This window comes from Pseudophryne corroboree, chromosome 1 (assembly GCF_028390025.1).
Source record: "Pseudophryne corroboree isolate aPseCor3 chromosome 1, aPseCor3.hap2, whole genome shotgun sequence".
Lineage (NCBI taxonomy): Eukaryota > Metazoa > Chordata > Amphibia > Anura > Myobatrachidae > Pseudophryne > Pseudophryne corroboree.
Window position 1 is genome coordinate 917,964,052 of NC_086444.1, and position 27,085 is coordinate 917,991,136.

At 47.7% G+C, this 27,085-nt stretch overlaps 1 protein-coding gene across 3 annotated transcripts in view; it reads left to right on the forward strand.

Moving 5' to 3' along the window:
• The window catches only part of TAF1D (TATA-box binding protein associated factor, RNA polymerase I subunit D), a 106,306-nt gene that overhangs the window by 28,401 nt on the left and 50,820 nt on the right, over window positions 1-27,085 (forward strand). For all 3 annotated transcript variants that reach the window (XM_063920334.1, XM_063920335.1, XM_063920333.1), the window contains exon 3: window positions 8,305-8,659. In XM_063920334.1, coding sequence (XP_063776404.1) covers window positions 8,305-8,659 — 355 coding nt within the window. The remainder of the gene's footprint in view (window positions 1-8,304; window positions 8,660-27,085) is intronic.

A 27,085-nucleotide genomic window follows, 5' to 3' on the forward strand; every position in this document is an offset into this window, starting at 1 on the left:
AGTGAGACCTGCTGGCAACAGGCTCACTGCAGCGAGGGACTAAGGGGAGAAGAAGCGAACTCGCCTGCTTGCAGCCGGATTGGGCTTCTTAGGCTACTGGACACCATTAGCTCCAGAGGGATCGACCGCAGGCCCAGCCTTGATGTTCGGTCCCGGAGCCGCGCCGCCGTCCCCCTTACAGAGCCAGAAGCAAGAAGATGGTCCGGAAAATCGGCGGCATGAAGACATCCTGTCTTCACCAAGGTAGCGTACAGCACTGCAGCTGTGCGCCATTGCTCCTCATACACACTTCACACTCCGGTCACTGAGGGTGCAGGGCGCTGGGGGGGGGCGCCCTGAGGCAGCAATAAAAACACCTTGGCTAGCTAAAATACCTCAATATATAGCCCCTGGGGCTATATATGAGGTAAATACCCCTGCCAGAATCCCATAAAAAGCGGGAGAATACGCAGCGAAAAAGGGGCGGAGCCTATCTCCTCAGCACACTGGCGCCATTTTTCCCTCACAGCTCCGCTGGAAGGAAGCTCCCTGGCTCTTCCCTGCAATTCTACAGTACAATAAGAGGGAAAAGAGAGGGGGGGCATTAAAATTGGCACTGAATACAGTATATTATATTTGAAAAGCAGCTATTAGGGACATAACTCAGTTAGTCCCTGTATATATATATATAGCGCTCTGGTGTGTGCTGGCATACTCTTACTCTGTCCCCCCAAAGGGCTTTTGTGGGTCCTGTCCTCTGTTTGAGCATTCCCTGTGTGTGTGGAGTGTGTCGGTACGGCTGTGTCGACATGTTTGAGGAGGATAATGATGTGGAGGGGGAGCAGATGCCTTTAGCAGGGATGTCACCCCCTGGGGGTCAGACACCTGAGTGGATGGTATTATGGCAGGAAATGAGTGCACGTATAGACTCCTTACATAAAAAATTTGACGACATGCCGACTGTGGGACAGCCGAGTCTTCAGCTCGTGCCTGTCCAGGTGTCTCAAAAGTCATCAGGGGCTCTGAAACGCCCGCTATCTCAGGTGGCACAAGTAGATGTCGACACGGATACTGACACCAGTGTCGACGGCGATGAGTCAAATTTAATGCCCGTTAAGGCCATTCACTGCATGATTGAAGCAATGAAAGAGGTGTTAAATATTTCTGATTTACATCCAGGTACCACAAAAAAGGGTATTATGTTTGGGGAGAAAAAACTACCTGTAGTTTTTCCCCCGTCAGATGAATTAAATGAAGTGTGTGAAGAAGCGTGGGCTTCCCCTGATAAGAAATTGGTAATTCCTAAGAAGCTACTAATGGCGTTCCCTTTCCCGCCAGAGGATAGGTTACGTTGGGAAACACCCCCGAGGGTGGATAAAGCGCTCACACGTTTGTCTAAAAAGGTGGCACTACCATCCCAGGATACGGCCGCCCTTAAGGAACCTGCTGATAGAAAGCAGGAGGCGATCCTGAAGTCTGTATATACACACTCAGGCATTATACTCAGACCAGCTATTGCGTCAGCATGGATGTGCAGTGCTGCCGCTGCGTGGTCAGATAAACTGTCAGAAAATATTGACACGTTAGACAGAGACACGATCCTGCTAACAATTGACCATATCAAAGACTCAGTCTTATACATGAGAGATGCACAGAGGGAAATCTGCCGGCTGGCATCTAAAGTAAGTGCATTATCCATCTCTGCTAGGAGATGCTTATGGACTCGCCAGTGGACTGGAGATGCAGATTCCAAAAGGCACATGGAAGTTTTGCCTTATAAGGGGGAGGAATTATTTGGGGATGGTTTCTCCGACCTAGTTTCCACAGCAACGTCTGGGAAGTCAGCATTTTTACCCCATGTCCCCTCACAGCCTAAGAAGGCGCCATTTTATCAGGTTCAGTCCTTTCGGTCCCAGAAAAACAAGCGGGGAAAAGGAGGGTCTTTTCTGTCAAGAGGCAGAGGCAGGGGAAAAAGGCTGCAGCAAACAGCAGGTTCCCAGGAACAAAAGTCCTCCCCCGCTTCCTCTTCCAAGTCCGCCGCATGACGGTGGGGCTCCACAGGCGGAGCCAGGTACGGTGGGGGCCCGCCTCAGGAATTTCAGCGATCAGTGGGCTCGCTCACAGGTGGATCCCTGGATCCTTCAAATAGTATCTCAGGGATACAGGCTGGAATTCGAGGCGACTCCACCCCGCCGTTTCCTAAAATCCGCCTTGCCGATTGCTCCCTCAGACAGGGAGGCGGTGCTAGCAGCGATTCACAAGCTGTATTCCCAGCAGGTGATAATCAAGGTACCCCTACTTCAACAAGGCCGGGGTTACTATTCCACACTATTTGTGGTGCCGAAACCGGACGGTTCGGTGAGACCCATTTTAAATTTGAAATCCTTGAACACATACATAAAAAAATTCAAGTTCAAGATGGAATCGCTCAGGGCGGTTATTGCAAGCCTGGACGAGGGGGATTACATGGTATCCCTGGACATCAAGGATGCTTACCTGCATGTCCCCATTTACAATTTTCACCAGGAGTACCTCAGATTTGTGGTACAGGATTGCCATTACCAATTCCAGACGCTGCCGTTTGGACTCTCCACGGCACCGAGGGTATTTACCAAGGTTATGGCGGAAATGATGATACTCCTTCGAAAAAAGGGAGTTTTAATTATCCCATACTTGGACGATCTCCTAATAAAGGCACGATCCAAGGAACAGTTGTTAGTGGGAGTAGCACTATCTCAGGAAGTGCTGAGCCAGCACGGCTGGATTCTGAATATCCCAAAGTCACAGCTGGTCCCCACGACACGTCTAATGTTCCTGGGAATGATTCTGGACACGGCACAGAAAAAAGTGTTTCTCCCGGAGGAGAAAGCCAGGGAGTTGTCTTCTCTAGTCAGAGACCTCCTAAAACCAAAACAGGTATCGGTGCATCACTGCACGCGGGTCCTGGGAAAGATGGTAGCTTCTTACGAAGCAATTCCATTCGGCAGGTTCCATGCCAGAATTTTTCAGTGGGACCTGTTGGACAAGTGGTCCGGATCGCATCTTCAGATGCATCGTTTAATAACCATGTCTCCACGAACCAGGGTGTCTCTTCTGTGGTGGCTGCACAGTGCTCATCTTCTGGAGGGCCGCAGATTCGGCATACAGGACTGGGTCCTGGTGACCACGGATGCCAGCCTACGAGGCTGGGGGGCAGTCACAAAGGGAAGAAATTTCCAAGGACTATGGTCAAGTCAGGAGACTGCCCTTCACATAAATATTCTGGAACTAAGGGCCATTTACAATGCCCTAAGTCGAGCAAAATCCCTGCTCCTACACCAGCCGGTGCTGATCCAGTCAGACAACATCACGGCAGTCGCCCATGTGAATCGACAGGGCGGCACAAGAAGCAGGACGGCGATGGCAGAAGCCACAAAAATTCTCCGATGGGCGGAGAATCATGTACTAGCACTGTCAGCAGTGTTCATCCCGGGAGTGGACAACTGGGAAGCAGACTTTCTCAGCAGGCACGACCTCCACCCGGGAGAGTGGGGACTTCATCCAGAAGTCTTCCAAATGATTGTAAATCAATGGGGTCGTCCACAGGTGGACATGATGGCGTCCCGCCTAAACAAAAAACTAGAGAAGTATTGCGCCAGGTCAAGAGACCCTCAGGCGATAGCTGTGGACGCTCTAGTGACACCGTGGGTGTACCGGTCAGTTTATGTGTTCCCTCCTCTACCTCTCATACCAAAGGTATTGAGAATAATAAGAAAGCGAGGAGTAAACACAATTCTCGTCGTTCCGGATTGGCCGAGAAGAGCGTGGTACCCGGAACTTCAAGAGATGATCTCAGAGGACCCGTGGTCTCTGCCGCTCAGACAAGACCTGCTGCAGCAGGGCCCCTGTCTGTTCCAAGACTTACCGCGGCTGCGTTTGACGGCATGGCGGTTGAACGCCGGATCCTGAAGGAAAAGGGCATTCCGGAGGAAGTCATTCCTACGCTTATTAAAGCCAGGAAAGAGGTCACAGCAACTCATTATCACCGCATATGGCGGAGGTATGTTGCATGGTGTGAGGCCGAAAAGGCCCCAACGGAGGAATTTCAACTAGGTCGATTTCTGCATTTCCTGCAAGCAGGAGTGAATATGGGCCTAAAACTGGGCTCCATTAAGGTACAGATCTCGGCTCTGTCAATTTTCTTTCAAAAAGAACTAGCTTCAGTACCTGAAGTTCAGACATTTGTTAAAGGAGTGCTGCATATTCAGCCCCCGTTTGTGCCCCCCGTGGCACCTTGGGATCTCAACGTGGTGTTGAGTTTCTTAAAATCACATTGGTTTGAACCACTAAAAACCGTGGATCTGAAATATCTCACGTGGAAGGTGGTTATGTTATTGGCCTTGGCTTCTGCCAGGCGAGTATCAGAATTGGCGGCTTTGTCTTGTAAAAGCCCTTATTTGATTTTCCATATGGATAGGGCAGAATTGAGGACTCGTCCCCAGTTTCTCCCAAAGGTGGTGTCAGCGTTTCACCTGAACCAGCCTATTGTGGTGCCTGCGGCTACTAGGGACTTGGAGGACTCCAAGTTGCTAGATGTTGTCAGGGCACTAAAAATATATGTTTCCAGAACGGCTGGAGTCAGAAAATCTGACTCGCTGTTTATCCTGTATGCACCCAACAAACTGGGTGCTCCTGCTTCTAAGCAGACTATTGCTCGTTGGATTTGTAGTACAATTCAGCTTGCACATACTGTGGCAGGCCTGCCACAGCCAAAATCTGTCAATGCCCATTCCACAAGGAAGGTGGGCTCATCTTGGGCGGCTGCCCGAGGGGTCTCGGCTTTACAACTTTGCCGAGCTGCTACTTGGTCAGGGGCAAACACGTTTGCAAAATTCTATAAATTTGATACCCTGGCTGAGGAGGACCTGGAGTTCTCTCCTTCGGTGCTGCAGAGTCATCCGCACTCTCCCGCCCGTTTGGGAGCTTTGGTATAATCCCCATGGTCCTTACGGAGTTCCCAGCATCCACTAGGACGTCAGAGAAAATAAGAATTTACTCACCGGTAATTCTATTTCTCGTAGTCCGTAGTGGATGCTGGGCGCCCATCCCAAGTGCGGTTCATCTGCAATACTTGTACATAGTTATTGTTAACTAAATCGGGTTATTGTTGAGCCATCTGTTGAGAGGCTCTATTGTTTCATACTGTTAACTGTGTTTCATATCACGAGTTGTACGGTGTGATTGGTGTGGCTGGTATGAGTCTTACCCGGGATTCAAAATCCTTCCTTATTGTGTACGCTCGTCCGGGCACAGTACCTAACTGAGGCTTGGAGGAGGGTCATAGTGGGAGGAGCCAGTGCACACCAGGTAGTCTAAGATCTTTCTAGAGTGCCTAGCCTCCTTCGGAGCCCGCTATTCCCCATGGTCCTTACGGAGTTCCCAGCATCCACTACGGACTACGAGAAATAGAATTACCGGTGAGTAAATTCTTATTTTCAATCTTCGACCACTTCCACTGATGAAGCTTGCTGGATGTGGTAACTCAGATTTATGTGGATCGAACTAAATCTCTAGATCGGATACTCTAATTGTGTTATACGTATCTCACAAAAGAGACTGGCCTGCAAACATGTAAACATTATCAAGATGGCTTCGAATGACTATTTCTCAGACATACACGGAAGCAGACCTCCAGGTTCCAAATACCATCAAGGCTCACTCCACTACATCTATTGGACCATCATAGGTGGCCATTCGTAGGGCATCTGCTAAACAATTGTGCAGACTAGCCACGTGGTCTTTGGTTGCCACCTTTCTCTATTTTCATTCATCCAATACCTTCCCCTCCCAGGTTGTATCCAGTGGAGCCATTGGACCCTGAAGAATAAAACAAGAGTTATGATAGACTTACCATTGTTTACTCTGTTTCTTCGAGGTCTTCTAATATGTGTGTTTCTTGAGTGTTCCATTCTTCCTTCTCATTTGTCCTGCTCCTGCCATGGGCTTATTTACTAAACTTAATAGGCGGGGGGGAGGGTATATAGGAGGAAACACCAGTGCATCCTGGGTCTTTGAAAGTTTAACTGTTTGGTGCCCGGTTCTCTTCAGACCACCTATACCCCCATGGTAATTCCTATGGACCTCGAAGAAACAGAGTTAACAATGGTAAGTCTACCATAACTCTTATTGCTATTAAAAGCATTGCGCTTTTAAAATTCAGGCTTAAGTGGAACCTCTTAGTAAATAACCCCTACAGAATGAGGAATCATCCATCCATCTACTTTGCAGCATGGAAAAAAACCTAAGTGATGGACCAGAGATTTCAAATTTTGATTCACCGGTCCATAGGACCTTCTTCCAGTCTTCAGTAGTCCACTGATCGGTGCTTCATTGCCATAGCAAACCTTCTATCCATTTTGCTGCAGGACAGCTGTAAATTCTTAACCTTCTACTTTTTCCCCAAGAAGGGCATTTTCATAAAAAGTTATGAAAAAATAACCATGAAAATGGCGGCATTCTAAAACATTTGAGTGGTTGTGTAGTACACACACTGTATTAGCCCCTTCTTCTTGACTTTCCAATTGTCCTGGAAGTATTTATTACTTTTCTTTTAAATTTTGCCCTTGCTCTGTATTTCATAATTGTACATGTAAATAAAATGTGTTCGCAGTAGGGATTAGGTAGTGGTTTATATAACAAAATCCCTCAACCTGCTGTTCAACTTTTGGTTCTTGCATGTCTTTGAATAATGAAAAAAAAAAAATTCCTAGTTCTTTGTAAAAACGTAAAATGTGAACTAGACTACAATATAATCTGCAATATAAATTACCTAGTTTAGGACGGCCCATCTGCTGGTGTCACAGAAACACACTCATCCATCCTATAAATACTAAGGTGGCTATCCAATTACCCGCGGTCAATGACTGTGGGTAATTGTATCGCCGAGGGCTGTCCAAAATCGCCCCGATGCGATGCACTCCTCCTCCTGATGCCGGCATGTATCTGGATTATAGCCAAAGCATAATCTAAGATAAGTGTCCTGCCGGAGACCTAATAACACACAGGATCGGGGATTTATCCCCGTTCCCATGTCGTATGGCATGAATGCGGGTCCATCTTTGGCCGATGAAAACAGACTTTAATTGGATACTGCAGTAATGACCATCTGTCATTAATCACAATAACCATCCGAAACAGCATCAGGGCTATTTGGATACCCCTCTATTGCCTTTCATTTACAGTCTCCTTCTTGTAACATTCTGCCTCTGCATATAATATATGTAGATTGTAGCAGATATACAACTGCTGTTGTGGGACAGATAAACCTGTATTTAAGAAAGGATATTTTATTTATTTATATATATATATATATATATATATATATATATATATATAATATGAAAGAACAGGTGGCACTCTCAGTCTTGTAGATAGTGAAAAGCAACCTCCACGTCGTGGAGTCTTTATTGAAACAAACAGTTGACGTTTCGGTGACGTATCCCCTTCCTCAGATACGTCCCCGAAACGTCACCTGTTTGTTTCAATAAAGACTCCACGACGTGGAGGTTGCTTTTCACTATCTACAAGACTGAGAGTGCCACCTGTTCTTTCATATTGCATGTGGGTGGACCAGCATGTCCACAAGGAAGTGCACCTCAGCAAGGTATTAGGAGGAGTGCCGGGGCAAACCTTGGATAGAGATATATATATATATATATATATATATATATATATATATATATATATATATATATATATATATATATATATATATATATATTGTGATGCACTGCTTTGTGTCTGATCTCTAGTCTGTCCTGTACATTTAGTTGTTCGTTCTAGCAAACAGAAAGCTGTCATAGTTGTGCTATTTAAAAAAAAAAAACAACTAATAATAAAACACCCCACTATGTCAGGGAATGCTGTTACTCGTGCCTTAAACAGGGGGTATATTCGTGAGAATGGGTATTCCCCGACTTAAGTACTCTGTCTGCGCCACGGTAAACCACAAAACAGCATTGCAGACCAGTTTTGTCGGATTTCTGCTCGTACCGCAAGAGGAATGTGAGCAGAAATCCACTAGTCGGACAGGACCACTGTTGTGTTCGTTCCACCCCCGCCAGCCGGCATTCTGCAATTGGGATCCTGGGTTCGGTATGCTGACCTCCGGGATCCCCACCGCCGTTCTCGCAGCCCCAACCTTCTGAAATAAATGCCAACATTGTATTTTAAACCAAAGGAGACATTGGGTCTCTGGCTTACATGTTATCATAATTGAAGTTTCTGACAGCTGTTTAGTTTTAAATATGTATTTTTAATAACATTTCTAAATTTTACTATTAATAGTTTGTTCCAGGCTAAGGCAATATGCAAACCTACAAGAAGTAAAAGAATACGGGGAGGAGTAAAGCCAAATGCCCAACCTGCATTGAATTCTACTTCCAGTGACTCTTCAGACTATACGTTACCACCCAAAAAGCTTACTGTAAAAGAGATTGTACAAAACCACTTTAGAAAGAAGAAAAGAGGGAAACATAAAAGTGGGCCTTCGGGCAAAAGGAAAAAGCAAGTCAATAAAAGAAAAGCCAAATCTATCATTTTTTTAAAACAGAGGAGAAAGCGGACCTGGCTGCATAGAGGGATTCGTTTTCCTTTTACCTCCTGGAAATATTTGCCCTTTTCTTTGTATTTTCCATATGAGGTAAGGCACTATCATGACACATTCCGTTCTTTACATCTGTGCTTCTCATTATTTGACATGATACAGCAATGCAAAAATTGAGCCAAAAAAACGAATTTGCCAAAACACACGTACTGGCGGCGACTTCGCCGATACATGTGGTTTTCGCCAGTGCCGGATTTTTCGACCAGTCAAAAAAACGGCATAGGCATTGAATAGGCCGAATGTAAATTCGACCTGAAAATGGACAGAAAGTGCCAGTCGAAAAAACGACGCTAATTGAATGCCCCCCTAATTGGGTATATAGACTCTCTAATACACTGGCAAAATTTGATTTACATGGGGCCTGATTCAGGTGCCGGTCTTAAAGTTGCACATACACCTGACCCATACTGCGCTCATGCAGCACGGGTCCTGTGACGTTGAACGTAGTAAGGCTGGCAGTATGCAGCCTTTTGGGGAACAGGGTGGGCAGCGATGGCCACCATTTTGTGGTAGTGCTGAGGCCAGGGTTTCTGTTTTACAAGAGATTTTCTGGACTCCACGACGAAGCTGCAGTGGCTGGTCTGCGTAACATCGATGGTGTCGCAGGTGATCCAATGCTGCATCCTCTGCTTATACTAGATGCCTCCTGCTGTATTACCGTATCTTAGCATTGGTGCTGCTTCCAAGTGACCAGTAGTGATGCTCTATTCATCCACATGAATTACCCCTATAATTTGTAAATTACTATAATCTGTTACCAGACATTCTAGGCCCAGGAAGACTTATAGCAATGTTAAATAGATTTATGAGAAGTTTGGTATATATAGAAGTAATGTTTTTTCACATAATTACAGTCATCTCGAGTCATTAGAAAAATGTACATAGGTTTCTGAAGGGTACTAGTAACTCTTATAAAGACATTTGCAGTTTAAGTTTAGAGATACTCATTACACTTATATTTCTATGTGAAATCACTGCTACAGGAAAACTTCAGCAGACTTCTATGAGTTATATTCCATCTCATGTATAAGATCACTGCTGAATTTCTATGGAACAACCATTTTTTAAGCAATTATTATATATACTAGGTTAATAAAAGACTAGGTGATTCATCACGCCCTACGGGCGCTCTTCACACCGTCGCAATGGGCTACGCCTCCTTAACTCTTGCACGCCCTTGGGGCTTGCAGTATTTTTATTGGATGGAGTATTACCTCCAATCATAATTTTGTGAGTGGATAAATATTCCACGGACAAAGAGAGTGCGATGGTTAAGAGGCCGTATCCCCTTGCGACGGTGTGAACAGGGCACTGTGGTTGGGGGAGGGGCGGGTGCGGTGGAGATGCGGATGGGGGAGAGGGTCCGAGGTGTTGCATGTGGGGGAGGGGAGGGGCGGTTGTGGGGTTGCCGTGGGTGGGGGAGGGAGTTCTGAGCTGGTGGGGGTCCGGAGCTACCGCGGGTGGGGTGGTTACAGGGGTGCCGTGGATGGGGGAGGGGCAGGGTGGTGGGAGCGCAACGCCGGCACTACATCACAGCCATACTCCCGGCCTTGTCTGACTTCTGCCAGTGCCATGAAGAAACAGCGCGTGTCAGGCCTCACTGTCCAACGACTCACTGACATACAAGTGAGGGCAGCTGCCAGTAGCCAGAGTGGTGAGAGATAGAGGGGGAGGATGCTGAAAGTATCCTGAGAGTAAAGAGAGGACAGACTGAGAGCACAGAGTGAAGGGGGAGCAGGCTGAGAGGCACAGAGTGAAGGGGGAGCTGGCTGAGAGGCACAGAGTAAAGTGGGAGCAGGCTGAGAGGCACATAGTAAAGTGGAGGCAGGCTGAGAGGCACAGAATGAAGGGGGAGCAGACTGAGAGGCACAGAGTGAAGGGGGGTAGTCTGAAAGATACAGAGGTGGGAGGCTGAGAGGCACAGAATGAAGGGGATTTGGCTGGCTTGATTCAGTGTATTTCATGTGGATCTGGATTGTTTCAGTGGTTCTCACTCTGTGTGACTAAAAACAGAGGTGTGACACTTGGTCACGCTCCATAAATGTCATCCCGAAGGAGGACGCACAAAAATGGGGTGTAGCCTTGTGCCATTTAGTCCACGCTCCATTTTTTTGGGAGCGTGCATGATACTGGCTCTCTGACTTGACTACAGATATTTTTGGGCTCTTTACCTCTGACTGGTTCGCCACCCCTGATCTAGCCAATAAGTTCATGTGTGTTGTATTCTGAATCTGCCTCAGTATATGTTAAGACCTTGGGGTAAATTTACTAAAGGTTCTAAAAATGAAAATTGGTGATGTCCATAGCAACCAATCAGATTCTATTATTTCTCTATTGCATCCTAGAAAATTATAAACAGAATCTGATTGGTTGCTATGGGCAAACTTTCATTTTTAGAACCTTTAGTAAATGTACCCGTAAAGGTGCATATGGTGAGATTCGGGCCTGTACACACGGGGAAGATGTGTGCTGAGCGATCTAGTACAGACCGCTCAGCACACATCTCTCCTCTGCTCAGCACACAACGCGATTATCAAGCTACTGTGCATGCATATGCATCGCAATGCACACGCGCATCGCAAAACAGCGACAGGATTTTGATCGCACGGCCGTTAGCAAGATGATTGACAGGGAGAGGATGTTTGTGAGTGGTAACTGTCCGTTTTCTGGGAGTGTCAGGAAAAACGCAGGCGTTCACAAGCGTTTTCAGGGAGGGTGTGTGACGTCCGCTCCGGATTCCTTTGCACTGGAGGAGTACGTTTTGAGCTACGCACAGACTGTACACACTGCACAGAATGGGAAAAACATTCGATAGTGAGTGTGATGCGAACGGTTTTGCAGCTGTCCACTGACAGGGGAATTTTTGCACAGCGTACACATGCAATCGCACACTTGCACAGGGCGAATTCTCACTCCCCCTGCGCGGCGACTATCTGATCGCAGGACAGTGTAGTTTGCAGCACAGCAATCAGGTCTGAATTAGGCCCATAGTACATACACATAAGATGATATTGTGAACGATGTGTCGGAAATAGGCACATCATCCACGATGTCATCTATTGTAGTGTTCCCTCTAGAAAATGTAGAGGGCAGGGCGCTGGACAGCCCGCAGACGTTATTACGAGGGCGTGGGAGGTCGGCGGCGTCACTGTTGGGGGCGTGCCGTGCTGGGCTTTCCCCAAGCTCTCTCCCACTGCGTGAATGGATGCCGTGCGCTCATTTGTACCTTTGGCCTCCAAACCCATCTAAGTGCTGATAGCATACAAATCTACCTCTCTCCTGCTCTTCTATCCCATATTACCAATGACCTTTCTTCCATCTCCACCTGGATCGCTTGCAGCTGTATGTCCTAAATACCCTGGGAGTGGCTACTGTCCCTTGATGTCCCTCACAGTTGACTGCATCTATCCTGCTACCTAAGCTTACTGTCTTTGTGTTGTCCTGGCCTCCCCTCTCAGCTTCTCCCCCTACAAAGTTCTTTGCCCTATCCTTCCACTTCATCCTTCGCAACTTTGCCAAAATACACCACTTTCTGACAAGAATGTTGCCAACATCCTGAACCACTCCCTTATCTTCCCCTATCTGGCTACCCCTTTTATCCCATAGGATCTATTCTAGTACTGTTGCTAGATTGATCTCCGCCACGCTAAAGAAAGCAACAACAACAAAAACGCAAAACCTCCTTTGACTCCCCATCTATGTCAGGTTAATTTGTACCTCTTCACCTTCAAATACCTGACCAGCTTCTCCCCAATACATTTCTGACCTTGTTGCAAGATTCATCTCCTCTCTCACCCTCACAAATCTCCCACTTCCAAGATTTCTGCTGTGCTGTTTCCAACCTATGGATCTACCTACCACACTTGTCAGGGTCTCATCAACCTTCACTCTTTCCAGTAACCACTCAAAATACCTCTATGCCAGTGCCTACCTGACCTCCACCTGATATATCTCTTTTCTCAACTATTTATTCCTATCTGTCCCAGTCCAACCAAATCATCCTGGTTCTTTCTGCACCCCACTCTAGACTATGTGCTATCACGAGCAGGGCCTTCTGAACCTTATGCCTCAGGTCTGTCCACACCACAACTACTTGTTTGCACGCTGTGTAATGCCAATTCCTTTGTGTTTAAAGTTGTAGTTTAGCGTGTCTAGTACACTGTTACACTTTTTGCTGTGATGAAGATGCAAAATTTGTACATTCATGGTTCTTATTTTTTCTCTGACGTCCTAGTGGATGCTGGGACTCCGTCAGGACCATGGGGATTAGCGGCTCCGCAGGAGACAGGGCACAAAAATAAAGCTTTAGGATCAGGTGGTGTGCACTGGCTCCTCCCCCTATGACCCTTCTCCAAGCCTCAGTTAGGTTTTTGTGCCCGTCCGAGCAGGGTGCAATCTAGGTGGCTCTCCTAAAGAGCTGCTTAGAAAAAGTTTTTAGGTTTTTTATTTTCAGTGAGTCCTGCTGGCAACAGGCTCACTGCATCGAGGGACTTAGGGGAGAGAAGTGAACTCACCTGCGTGCAGGATGGATTGGCTTCTTAGGCTACTGGACACCATTAGCTCCAGAGGGATCGAACACAGGCCCAGCCATGGAGTCCGGTCCCGGAGCCGCGCCGCCGACCCCCCTTGCAGATGCCGAAGATTGAAGAGGTCCAGAAACAGGCGGCAGAAGACTTTTCAGTCTTCATGAGGTAGCGCACAGCACTGCAGCTGTGCGCCATTGTTGTCAGCACACTTCACACAGCGGTCACTGAGGGTGCAGGGCGCTGGGGGGGGCGCCCTGGGCAGCAATGTATAATACCTTTCTTATGGCTAAAAATACATCACATATAGCCCTTGAGGCTATATGGATGTATTTAACCCCTGCCAGATCTCACAAACTCCGGGAGAAGAGCCCGCCGAAATAGGGGGCGGGGCTTATTCTCCTCAGCACACAGCGCCATTTTCCTGCTCAGCTCCGCTGTGATGAAGGCTCCCAGGACTCTCCCCTGCACTGCACTACAGAAACAGGGTAAAACAGAGAGGGGGGGCACTTTTTTTGGCGATATTACTATATTTAAGCTGCTATAAGGATACAACACTTATATAGGGTTGTTCCCATATATATTATAGCGCTTGGGTGTGTGCTGGCAAACTCTCCCTCTGTCTCCCCAAAGGGCTAGTGGGGTCCTGTCTTCAATAGAGCATTCCCTGTGTGTCGGTACGTGTGTGTCGACATGTATGAGGACGATGTTGGTGTGGAGGCAGAGCAATTGCCGGTAATGGTGATGTCACCCCCCAGGGAGTCGACACCGGAATGGATGGCTTTGTTTATGGAATTACGTGATAATGTCAGCACATTACAAAAAATCAGTTGACGACATGAGACGGCCGGCAAACCAGTTAGTACCTGCCCAGGCGTCTCAGACACCGTCAGGGGCTGTAAAACGCCCTTTACCTCAGTCGGTCGACACAGACCCAGACACGGACACTGAATCTAGTGTCGACGGTGAAGAAACAAACGTATTTTCCAGTAGGGCCACACGTTATATGATCACGGCAATGAAGGAGGCTTTACATATCTCTGATACTGCAAGTACCACAAAAAGGGGTATTATGTGGGGTGTGAAAAAACTACCTGTAGTTTTTCCTGAATCAGAGGAATTGAATGATGTATGTGATGAAGCGTGGGTTAACCCAGATAGAAAAGTGCTAATTTCAAAAAAGTTATTGGCATTATACCCTTTCCCGCCAGAGGTTAGGGCGCGCTGGGAAACACCCCCTAGGGTGGATAAGGCGCTCACACGCTTATCAAAACAAGTGGCGTTACCGTCTCCTGATACGGCCGCCCTCAAGGATCCAGCTGATAGGAGGCTGGAAACTACCCTAAAAAGTATATACACACAAACTGGTGTTATACTGCGACCAGCCATCGCCTCAGCCTGGATGTGCAGTGCTGGGGTGGTCTGGTCGGATTCCCTGACTGAAAATATTGATACCCTGGATAGGGACAGTATTTTATTGACTTTAGAGCAATTAAAGGATGCTTTTCTTTATATGCGAGATGCTCAGAGGGATATTTGCACTCTGGCATCGAGAGTAAGTGCGATGTCCATATCTGCCAGAAGAAGTTTATGGACGCGACAGTGGTCAGGTGATGCGGATTCCAAACGGCATATGGAAGTATTGCCGTATAAAGGGGAGGAATTATTTGGCATGGGTCTATCGGATCTGGTGGCCACGGCAACTGCCGGGAAATCCACCTTTTTACCTCAGACCCCCTCCCAACAGAAAAAGACACCGTCTTTTCAGCCGCAGTCCTTTCGGTCCTATAAGAACAAGCGGGCAAAAGGACAGTCATATCTGCCCCGAGGCAGAGGAAAGGGTAAGAGAGGGCAGCAAGCAGCTCCTTCCCAGGAACAGAAGCCCTCCCCGGGTTCTGCAAAGCCCTCAGCATGACGCTGGGGCTTTACAAGCTGACTCAGGAGCGGTGGGGGGTCGACTCAAGAATTTCAGCGCGCAGTGGGCTTGCTCACAGGTGGACCCCTGGATCCTGCAGGTAGTATCTCAGGGTTACAGGTTGGAATTCGAGAAGTCTCCCCCTCGCCGGTTCCTAAAGTCTGCTTTGCCAACGTCTCCCTCAGACAGGGCGACGGTATTGGAAGCCATTCACAAGCTGTTTTCTCAGCAGGTGATAGTCAAGGTACCCCTCCTACAACAGGGAAAGGGGTATTACTCCACGCTATTTGTGGTACCGAAGCCGGACGGCTCGGTAAGACCTATTCTAAATCTGAAATCTTTGAACCTGTACATACAAAAATTCAAGTTCAAGATGGAGTCACTCAGAGCAGTGATAGCGAATCTGGAAGAAGGGGACTTTATGGTGTCCCTGGACATCAAGGATGCTTACCTGCATGTCCCAATTTGCCCTTCACACCAAGGGTACCTCAGGTTCGTGGTGCAAAACTGTCATTATCAGTTTCAGACGCTGCCGTTTGGATTGTCCACGGCACCTCGGGTCTTTACCAAGGTAATGGCCGAGATGATGTTTCTTCTGCGAAGAAAAGGCGTATTAATTATCCCTTACTTGGACGATCTCCTGATAAGGGCAAGGTCCAGAGAACAGCTGGAAGACGTAGTAGCACTAACCCAAGTAGTGCTGCAACAGCACGGGTGGATTCTGAATTTTCCAAAATCTCAATTGACCCGACGACACGTCTGCTGTTCCTGGGAATGATTCTGGACACGGTTCAGAAAAAGGTGTTTCTTCCGGAGGAGAAAGCCAGGGAGTTATCCGAACTTGTCAGGAACCTCCTAAAACCAGGAAAAGTGTCTGTGCATCAATGCACAAGAGTCCTGGGAAAGATGGTGGCTTCTTACGAAGCGATTCCATTCGGCAGATTCCACGCACGAACTTTTCAGTGGGATCTGCTGGACAAATGGTCCGGATCGCATCTGCAGATGCATCAGCGGATAACCTTATCGCCACGGACAAGGGTGTCTCTTCTGTGGTGGTTGCAGAGTGCTCATCTGTTAGAGGGCTGCAGATTCGGCATACAGGACTGGGTCCTGGTGACCACGGATGCCAGTCTGAGAGGCTGGGGAGCGGTCACACAGGGAAGAAACTTCCAGGGAGTATGGTCAAGCCTGGAGATGTCTCTTCACATAAATATACTGGAGCTAAGAGTGATTTACAATGCTCTAAGCCTGGCAAAACCCCTGCTTCAGGGTCAGCCGGTGTTGATCCAGTCGGACAACATCACGGCAGTCGCCCACGTAAACAGACAGGGCGGCACAAGAAGCAGGAGAGCAATGGCAGAAGCTGCAAGGATTCTTCGCTGGGCGGAAGATCATGTGATAGCACTGTCAGCAGTGTTCATTCCGGGAGTGGACAACTGGGAAGCAGACTTCCTCAGCAGACACGATCTACACCCGGGAGAGTGGGGACTTCATCCAGAAGTCTTCCACATGATTGTGAACCGTTGGGAAAAACCAAAGGTGGATATGATGGCGTCTCGCCTCAACAAAAAACTGGACAGGTATTGCGCCAGGTCAAGAGACCCTCAGGCAATAGCTGTGGACGCTCTGGTAACACCGTGGGTGTTCCAGTCAGTGTATGTGTTTCCTCCTCTGCCTCTCATACCAAAAGTACTGAGAATTATACGGCAAAGGGGAGTAAGAACGATACTCGTGGCTCCGGATTGGCCAAGAAGAACTTGGTACCCGGAACTTCAGGAGATGCTCACGGAAGATCCGTGGCCTCTACCTCTAAGACGGGACCTGCTTCAGCAGGGACCGTGTCTATTCCAAGACTTACCGCGGCTGCGTTTGACGGCATGGCGGTTGAACGCCGAATTCTAAGGGAAAAAGGCATTCCGGAAGAGGTCATTCCTACACTGGTAAAAGCCAGGAAGGAGGTGACTGCACAACATTATCACCGCATTTGGAGAAAATATGTTGCGTGGTGTGAGGCCAGGAAGGCCCCCACGGAGGAATTTCAACTGGGTCGATTCCTACATTTCCTGCAAACAGGATTGTCTATGGGCCTCAAATTGGGGTCCATTAAGGTTCAAATTTCGGCCCTGTCGATTTTCTTCCAGAAAGAATTGGCTTCAGTTCCTGAAGTCCAGACTTTTGTAAAAGGAGTACTACATATACAGCCCCCGGTTGTGCCCCCAGTGGCTCCGTGGGACCTTAATGTAGTTTTGGATTTTCTCAAATCCCATTGGTTTGAGCCACTCAAATCGGTGGATTTGAAATATCTTACGTGGAAAGTAACCATGCTACTGGCCCTGGCTTCAGCCAGGAGAGTATCAGAATTGGCGGCTTTATCGTATAAAAGCCCATATCTGATTTTCCATTCGGACAGGGCAGAACTGCGGACGCGTCCTCAGTTTCTGCCTAAGGTGGTGTCAGCGTTTCACCTGAACCAGCCTATTGTGGTGCCTGCGGCTACTAGCGATTTGGAGGATTCCAAGTTGCTGGACGTTGTCCGGGCATTGAAAATATATATTTCAAGGACGGCTGGAGTCAGAAAATCTGACTCGCTGTTTATACTGTATGCACCCAACAAGCTGGGTGCTCCTGCTTCTAAGCAGACGATTGCTCGTTGGATTTGTAGCACAATTCAACTTGCACATTCTGTGGCAGGCCTGCCACAGCCTAAATCTGTCAAGGCCCATTCCACAAGGAAGGTGGGCTCATCCTGGGCGGCTGCCCGAGGGGTCTCGGCATTACAACTCTGCCGAGCAGCTACGTGGTCGGGGGAGAACACGTTTGTAAAATTCTACAAATTTGATACCCTGGCTAAAGAGGACCTGGAGTTCTCTCATTCGGTGCTGCAGAGTCATCCGCACTCTCCCGCCCGTTTGGGAGCTTTGGTATAATCCCCATGGTCCTGACGGAGTCCCAGCATCCACTAGGACGTCAGAGAAAATAAGATTTCTCTATCGTCCTAGTGGATGCTGGGGTTCCTGAAAGGACCATGGGGAATAGCGGCTCCGCAGGAGACAGGGCACAAAAGTAAAGCTTTCCGATCAGGTGGTGTGCACTGGCTCCTCCCCCTATGACCCTCCTCCAAGCCAGTTAGATTTTTGTGCCCGGCCGAGAAGGGTGCAATCTAGGTGGCTCTCCTAAAGAGCTGCTTAGAAAAGTTTAGCTTAGGTTTTTTACTTTACAGTGAGTCCTGCTGGCAACAGGATCACTGCAACGAGGGACTTAGGGGAGAAGAAGTGAACTCACCTGCGTGCAGGATGGATTGGCTTCTTGGCTACTGGACATCAGCTCCAGAGGGACGATCACAGGTACAGCCTGGATGGTCACCGGAGCCTTGCCGCCGGCCCCCTTGCAGATGCTGAAGTAAGAAGAGGTCCAGAATCGGCGGCAGAAGACTCCTCAGTCTTCTAAAGGTAGCGCACAGCACTGCAGCTGTGCGCCATTTTCCTCTCAGCACACTTCACACGGCAGTCACTGAGGGTGCAGGGCGCTGGGAGGGGGGCGCCCTGGGAGGCAAATGAATACCTATTTTGGCTAAAAATACCTCACATATAGCCTCCGGAGGCTATATGGAGATATTTAACCCCTGCCAGAATCCGTTAAGAGCGGGAGACGAGGCCGCCGAAAAAGGGGCGGGGCCTATCTCCTCAGCACACAGCGCCATTTTCCCTCACAGAAAGGCTGGAGGGAAGGCTCCCAGGCTCTCCCCTGCACTGCACTACAGAAACAGGGTTAAAACAGAGAGGGGGGGCACTAATTTGGCGTTAGAAATATATAAAAAATGCTATAAGGGAAAACACTTATATAAGGTTGTCCCTATATAATTATAGCGTTTTTGGTGTGTGCTGGCAAACTCTCCCTCTGTCTCTCCAAAGGGCTAGTGGGTCCTGTCCTCTATCAGAGCATTCCCTGTGTGTGTGCTGTGTGTCGGTACGTGTGTGTCGACATGTAGGAGGACGATGTTGGTGAGGAGGCGGAGCAATTGCCTGTAATGGTGATGTCACTCTCTAGGGAGTCGACACCGGAATGGATGGCTTATTTAGGAAATTACGTGATAATGTCAACACGCTGCAAGGTCGGTTGACGACATGAGACGGCCGACAAACAATTAGTACCGGTCCAGACGTCTCAAAAACACCGTCAGGGGTTTTTAAAACGCCCGTTTACTTTAGTCGGTCGACACAGACACAGACAGGGACACTGAATCCAGTGTCGACGGTGAATAAACAAACGTATTCCTTATTAGGGCCACACGTTAAAGGCAATGAAGGAGGTGTTACATATTTCTGATACTACAAGTACCACAAAAGAGGGTATTATGTGGGATGTGAAAAAACTACCATAGTTTTTCCTGAATCAGATAAATTAAATAAAGTGTGTGATGATGCGTGGGTTCCCCCCGATAGAAAATTATGGGCGGTATACCCTTTCCCGCCAAAAGTTAGGGCGCGTTGGGAAACACCCCTTAGGGTGGATAAGGCGCTCACACGCTTATCAAAACAAGTGGCGGTACCGTCTATAGATAGGGCCGTCCTCAAGGACCAGCTGACAGGAGGCTGGAAAATATCATAAAAAGTATATACACACATACTGGTGTTATACTGCGACCAGCGATCGCCTCAGCCTGGATGTGCAGAGCTGGGGTGGCTTGGTCGGATTCCCTGACTAAAAATATTGATACCCTTGACAGGGACAGTATTTTATTGACTATAGAGCATTTAAAGGATGCATTTCTATATATGCGAGATGCACAGAGAGATATTTGCACTCTGGCATCAAGAGTAAATGCGATGTCCATAACTGCCAGAAGATGTTATGGACACGACAGTGGTCAGGTGATGCAGATTCCAAACGGCACAAAGGTGTATTGCCGTATAAAGGAAGAGGAGTTATTTGGGGTCGGTCCATCGGATCTGGTGGCCACGGCAACTGCTGGAAAATCCACCGTTTTTACCCTAAGTCACATCTCTGCAGAAAAAGACACCGTCTTTTCAGCCTCAGTCCTTTCGTCCCTATAAGATCATATCTGCCCAGGGATAGAGGAAAGGGAAGAAGACTGCAGCAGGCAGCCCATTCCCAGGAACAGAAGTGTTCCACCGCTTCTGACAAGTTCTCAGCATGGCGCTGAGACCGTACAGGACCCCTGGATCCTACAAGTAGTATCCCAGGGGTACAGATTGGAATGTCGAGACGTTTCCCCTTCGCAGGCTCCTGAAGTCTGCTTTACCAAGGTCTCCCTCCGACAAGGAGGCAGTATGTGAAAAAATTCACAAGCTGTATTCCCAGCAGGTGATAATTAAATTACCCCTCCTACTACAAGAAAAGGGGTATTATTCCACACTATATTGTGGTACTGAAGCCAGAAGGCTAGGTGAGACTTATTCTAAAAAATTTTTTGAACACTTACAAAGGTTCAAATCAAGATGGAGTCACTCAGAGCAGTGATAACGAACCAGGAAGAAGGGGACTATATAGTGTCCCAGGACATCAGGGATGCTTACCTCTATGTCCCAAATTTGCCCTTCTCACTAAGGGTACCTCAGGTTCGTGGTGCAGAACTGTCACTATCAGTTTCAGACGCTGCCGTTTGGATTGTCCACAGCACCCCGGGTCTTTACCAAGGTAATGGCCGAAATGATGATTCTTCTTCGAAGAAAAGGCGTCTTAATTATCCCTTACTTGGACGATCTCCTGATAAGGGCATAGTCCAGGGAACAGTTGGAGGTCGGAGTAGCACTATCTAGGATACTGCTACAACAGCACGGGTGGATTCTAAATATTCCAAAATCGCAGCTGATCCCGACGACACGTCTGCTGTGCCTAGGGATGATTCTGGACACAGTCCAGAAAAAGGTGTTTCTCCCGGAAGAGAAAGCCAGGGAGTTATCCGAGCTAGTCAGGAACCTCCTAAAAACAGTGCATCATTGCACAAGGGTCCTGGTAAAAATGGTGGCTTCCTACGAAGCAATTCCATTCGGCAGATTTCACGCAAGAACTTTTCAGTGGGATCTGCTGGACAAATGGTCCGGATCGCATCTTCAGATGCATCAGCGGATAACCCTATATCCAAGGACAAGGGTGTCTCTCCTGTGGTGGTTATAGAGTGCTCATCTTCTAGAGGGCCGCAGATTCGGCATTCAGGATTGGATGCTGGTGACCACGGAGCCCAGCCCGAGAGGCTGGGGAGCAGTCACACAAGAAAAAAATTTCCAGGGAGTGTGATCAAGTCTGGAGACTTTTCTCCACATAAATATACTGGAGCTAAGGGTAAATTTATAATGCTCTAAGCTTAGCAAGACCTCTGCTTCAAGGTCAGCCGGTATTGATCCAGTGGGAAAAACATCACGGCAGTCGCCCACGTAAACAGACAGGGCGACACAAGAAGCAGGAGGGCAATGGCAAAAACTGCAAGGACTTTTCGCTGGGCGGAAAATCATGTGATAGCACTGTCAGCAGTGTTTCATCCCGGGAATGGAAACTGGGAAGCAGACTTCCTCAGCAGGCACGACCTCCACCCGGGAGAGTGGAAACTTCATCGGGAAGTTTTTTCCACATGATTGTAAACCGTTGGGAAATACCAAAGGTGGACATGATGGCGTCCCGTCTGAACAAAAAACGGGACAGGTATTGCGCCAGGTCAAGAGACCCTCAGGCAATAGCTGTGGACGTTCTGGTAACACCGTGGGTGTACCAGTCGGTGTATGTGTTCCCTCCTCTGCTTCTCATACCTAAGGTGCTGAGAATTATAAGACGTAGAGGAGTAAGAACTATACTCATGGCTCCGGATTGGCCAAGAAGGACTTGGTACCCGGAACTTCAAGAGATGCTTACAGAGGTCTTATGGCCTCTGCCGCTAAGAAGGGACTTGCTTCAGCAAGTACCATGTCTGTTCCAAGACTTACCGCAGCTGCGTTTTGTCGGCATGGCGGTGGAAAGCCGGATCCTAAGGGAAAAAGGCATTCCGGAAGAGGTCATTCCTACCCTGGTCAAAGCCAGAAAGGAGGTGACCGCACAACATTATCACCACATGTGGCGAAAATATGTTGCGTGGTGTGAGGCCAGGAAGGCCCCACAAAGAAATTTCAACTCGGTCGTTTCCTGCATTTCCTGCAAACAGGAGTGTCTATGGGCCTCAAATTGGGGTCCATTAAGGTTCAAATTTCGGCCCTGTCGATTTTCTTCCAGAAAGAATTGGCTTCAGTTCCTGAAGTCCAGAAGTTTGTCAAGGGAGTATTGCATATACAACCCCCTTTTGTGCCTCCAGTGGCACTGTGGGATCTCAATGTAGTTCTGGGATTCCTCAAATCACATTGGTTTAAAACCAGTCAAATCTGTGGATTTGAAGCATCTCACATGAAAAGTGACCATGCTCTTGGCCCTGGCCTGGACCAGGCGAGTGTCAAATTGGTGGTTTTTTCTCAAAAAAGCCCATATCTGTTTGTCCATTCGGACAGGGCAGAGCTGCGGACTCGTCCCCAGTTCTCTCCCTAAGGTGGTGTCAGTGTTTCACCTGAACCAGCTTATTATGGTGCCTTGCACCTACTAGGGACTTGGAGGACTCCAAGTTGCTAGATGTTGTCAGGGCCCTGAAAATATGTTCCAGGACGGCTGGAGTCAGGAAAACTGACTTGCTGTTATCCTGTATGCACCCAACAAACTGGGTGCTCTTGCTTCTAAGCAGACTATTGCTAGTTGGATGTGTAATACAATTCAGCTTGCACATTCTGTGGCAGGCCTGCCACAGCCAAAATATGTAAATGCCCATTCCACAAGGAAGGTGGGCTCATCTTGGGCGGCTGCCCGAGGGGTCTCGGCTTTACAACTTTGCCGAGCAGCTACTTGGTCAGGGGCAAACACGTTTGCTAAATTCTACAAATTTGATACCCTGGCTAAGGAGGACCTGGAGTTCTCTCATTCGGTGCTGCAGAGTCATCCGCACTCTCCCGCCCGTTTGGGAGCTTTGGTATAATCCCCATGGTCCTTTCAGGAACCCCAGCATCCACTAGGACGATAGAGAAAATAAGAATTTACTTACCGATAATTCTATTTCTCGGAGTCCGTAGTGGATGCTGGGCGCCCATCCCAAGTGCGGATTATCTGCAATACTTGTACATAGTTACAAAAATCGGGTTATTATTGTTGTGAGCCATCTTTTCAGAGGCTCCGCTGTTATCATACTGTTAACTGGGTTTAGATCACAAGTTGTACGGTGTGATTGGTGTGGCTGGTATGAGTCTTACCCGGGATTCAAAATTCCTCCCTTATTGTGTACGCTCGTCCGGGCACAGTACCTAACTGGCTTGGAGGAGGGTCATAGGGGGAGGAGCCAGTGCACACCACCTGATCGGAAAGCTTTACTTTTGTGCCCTGTCTCCTGCGGAGCCGCTATTCCCCATGGTCCTTTCAGGAACCCCAGCATCCACTACGGACTCCGAGAAATAGAATTATCGGTAAGTAAATTCTTATTTTTACTTACCGATAAATCTATTTCTCGTAGTCCGTAGTGGATGCTGGGCGCCCATCCCAAGTGCGGATTGTCTGCAATACTTGTACATAGTTATTGTTACAAAAAAATCGGGTTGTTATTGTTGTGAGCCGTCTGTTCAGAGGCTCCTACGTTTGTCATACTGTTAACTGGGTTCAGATCACAAGTTGTACGGTGTGATTGGTGTGGCTGGTATGAGTCTTACCCGGGATTCAAAATCCTTCCTTATTGTGTACGCTCGTCCGGGCACAGTATCCAAACTGAGGCTTGGAGGAGGGTCATAGGGGGAGGAGCCAGTGCACACCACCTGATCCTAAAGCTTTATTTTTGTGCCCTGTCTCCTGCGGAGCCGCTAATCCCCATGGTCCTGACGGAGTCCCAGCATCCACTACGGACTACGAGAAATAGATTTATCGGTAAGTAAAATCTTATTATTTGTAACCTTGCATGTTTAGCACCGTATAAATAAACTTTGATAATAGTGGTAATCTAGTCACATAATCATGAATACATAACTTCAGATGTTTTATATGTGGAAGTACAGATTGAGTCTCCCCTATCCGAAACACTTGGGACCAGATGTATTTTGGATTTTGTTCTGCTTTCTGTATTTTGGAACATTTTCAAACCATAATGAGATCTTGGGGATAGGAACCAAAGTCTAAACACCAAATGCATTTATGTTTTATGTAGACATAGCTTGAAGGTAATTTTATACAATATTTTTTAATAATGAAGCTAATTTGCAGGGCCGCGGCTCGCTTTGAGTGCCCCGGTGGGCCGCGGCTTACCTCCCAGGGAGAAGCCTCCAGAGGTACCAGGCTCAATTTGCGTCTAAACAGTCACTTATATGAGAGAGCGCATAAAGATTTTAAACCATTTTTATTTCATATTAAAAAATATATAAAATTCAATTCTAACATCAATATATGCATGAACCTGCCAAAGGCCTTTGGAACAATATAATTAATATTGCAACACACAAAAAAATACCTATCATTGATTAAAAAACCAAATCAGTCCAAAACTAACACTTATCACCAGCTGCCACTTATTTGCATAATGGGCTTCAGGATTCCTTATATTTCCACTTAGTGGCTGGGATATGACTTAATGTCCCGCATCAGTATATTCCAAATCCTTTATCCGCAATGTGTAAGTGTTGGTATTACTTAAATTTCATACATTAGATTGTTATTCAAAAAGTGCTGCTGCAAAATTCCCCCTTTAGTCCAAGATTTTATTCAGACTGTAGGACTTTATATAATTGTATAGCTAGGCTTGGTTTTCCCTGCAGGGAACGGACTCCCATCCAGTGACACAAGAATGGTATTGTGTCTATCACCTGAGAAATAATTGTCAGTTTTAGAGAACTATGTCTCACCTCACCGCAGCCCGGGTGTGATGTTGGTATCTTCCCTCCACAGACAGCCGTGGCTAGCAGTCAGGATTTCTTCACTAATACCGCTGTGCTCACTGGACGCAACGTGTCCGCTTGTGAGACCCCAAGCCGCTGCAGTATGCCTTCGGAGTCTCCTCTGTCGGGCTTCCCCCTGCCGGAGCTTGTAGATTCACTACGTGGTGTGATATACTGCGGCCCCCAGCTGCGGCAGCATGCCGCTGGATTTCCCCTGCTGGAGCCGTCTGACTTCTCCTCACCAGAGCTCGATCAGGCAGTCTGTAGCGTTTCACAGTGAGGAGTGATGTTGCTGGTCCTCCCGGTCCCAAACAGAGGAGTCCGTTTCACCGTCCTAGTGGGGGGTGTCCAAACACGCTTGGCAGAGTGTCCTTAACGCGTTTCTCCGTTATAGAATTTTAACGGTTTCATCAGAAGGTAAATGTCTGTGCTTGACCCACCTCTATTTAAGAGGGATCTCCTCCAATCAATCTCTCTCATCATGAGGGGCAGGTGTGCAACAGGTGTGTATGCATATATACATTTTGTAGTCAGCTAAATAGACTCCAATTTAGTTGGATTAAAAGAACTATATCATATAAAAACATATATTGAGATACCATACATATTGATCACATCCTCTTCAGAGGAGCAATACACAAAAAAATTAAAAATAAACCAAAAGAAACATTCTTTACATTTCTTTATGCAGTATTTGGCAATGGCAGCACATGAATATATCATTATCACCTCTATCGTTCTAAATGTTAAACAGATCTAAATTACTACCTTGGCTATCCAAAATAGGCATAGCCTAATGGTGAGAGCTATAGACTAACATCATGATCCCTCAGGGGATAGGAACCAAAGTCTAAACACCAAATGCATTTATGTTTTATGTAGACATAGCTTGAAGGTAATTTTATACAATATTTTTTCTCTATCGTCCTAAGTGGATGCTGGGGTTCCTGAAAGGACCATGGGGAATAGCGGCTCCGCAGGAGACAGGGCACAAAAAAGTAAAGCTTTACTAGGTCAGGTGGTGTGCACTGGCTCCTCCCCCTATGACCCTCCTCCAGACTCCAGTTAGATTTTGTGCCCGAACGAGAAGGGTGCAATCTAGGTGGCTCTCCTAAAGAGCTGCTTAGAGAAAGTTTAGTTTAGGTTTTTTTCTTTACAGTGAGTCCTGCTGGCAACAGGATCACTGCAACGTGGGACTTAGGGGGAAAGTAGTAAACTCACCTGCATGCAGAGTGGATTTGCTGCTTGGCTACTGGACACCATTAGCTCCAGAGGGATCGAACACAGGCCCAGCCGTGGAGTCCGGTCCCGGAGCCGCGCCGCCGACCCCCTTGCAGATGCTGAAGCGTGAAGAGGTCCGGAAACCGGCGGCTGAAGACTCCTCAGTCTTCATAAGGTAGCGCACAGCACTGCAGCTGTGCGCCATTTTCCTCTCAGCACACTTCACTGGGCAGTCACTGAGGGTGCAGAGCGCTGGGGGGGGGCGCTCTGAGAGGCAAATATAAACCTTATACAAGGCTAAAAATACCTCACATATAGCCCATAGGGGCTATATGGAGATATTTAACCCCTGCCTGACTGGAAAAATAGCGGGAGAAGAACCCGCCGAAAAAGGGGCGGGGCCTATCTCCTCAGCACACGGCGCCATTTTCTGTCACAGCTCCGCTGGTCAGAACGGCTCCCAGGTCTCTCCCCTGCACTGCACTACAGAAACAGGGTAAAACAGAGAGGGGGGGCACATTAATGGCTATATATATATATATTAAAGCAGCTATAAGGGAGCACTTAATATAAGGATATCCCTTGTATATATAGCGCTTTGTGGTGTGTGCTGGCAGACTCTCCCTCTGTCTCCCCAAAAGGGCTAGTGGGTCCTGTCTTCATTAGAGCATTCCCTGTGAGTTTGCGGTGTGTGTCGGTACGTGGTGTCGACATGTATGAGGACGATATTGGTGTGGAGGCGGAGCAATTGCCAAATATGCAGATGTCACCCCCCAGGGGGTCGACACCAGAATGGATGCCTTTATTTGTGGAATTACGTGATGGTTTATCTTCCCTTAAACAGTCAGTTGAGGACATGAGGCGG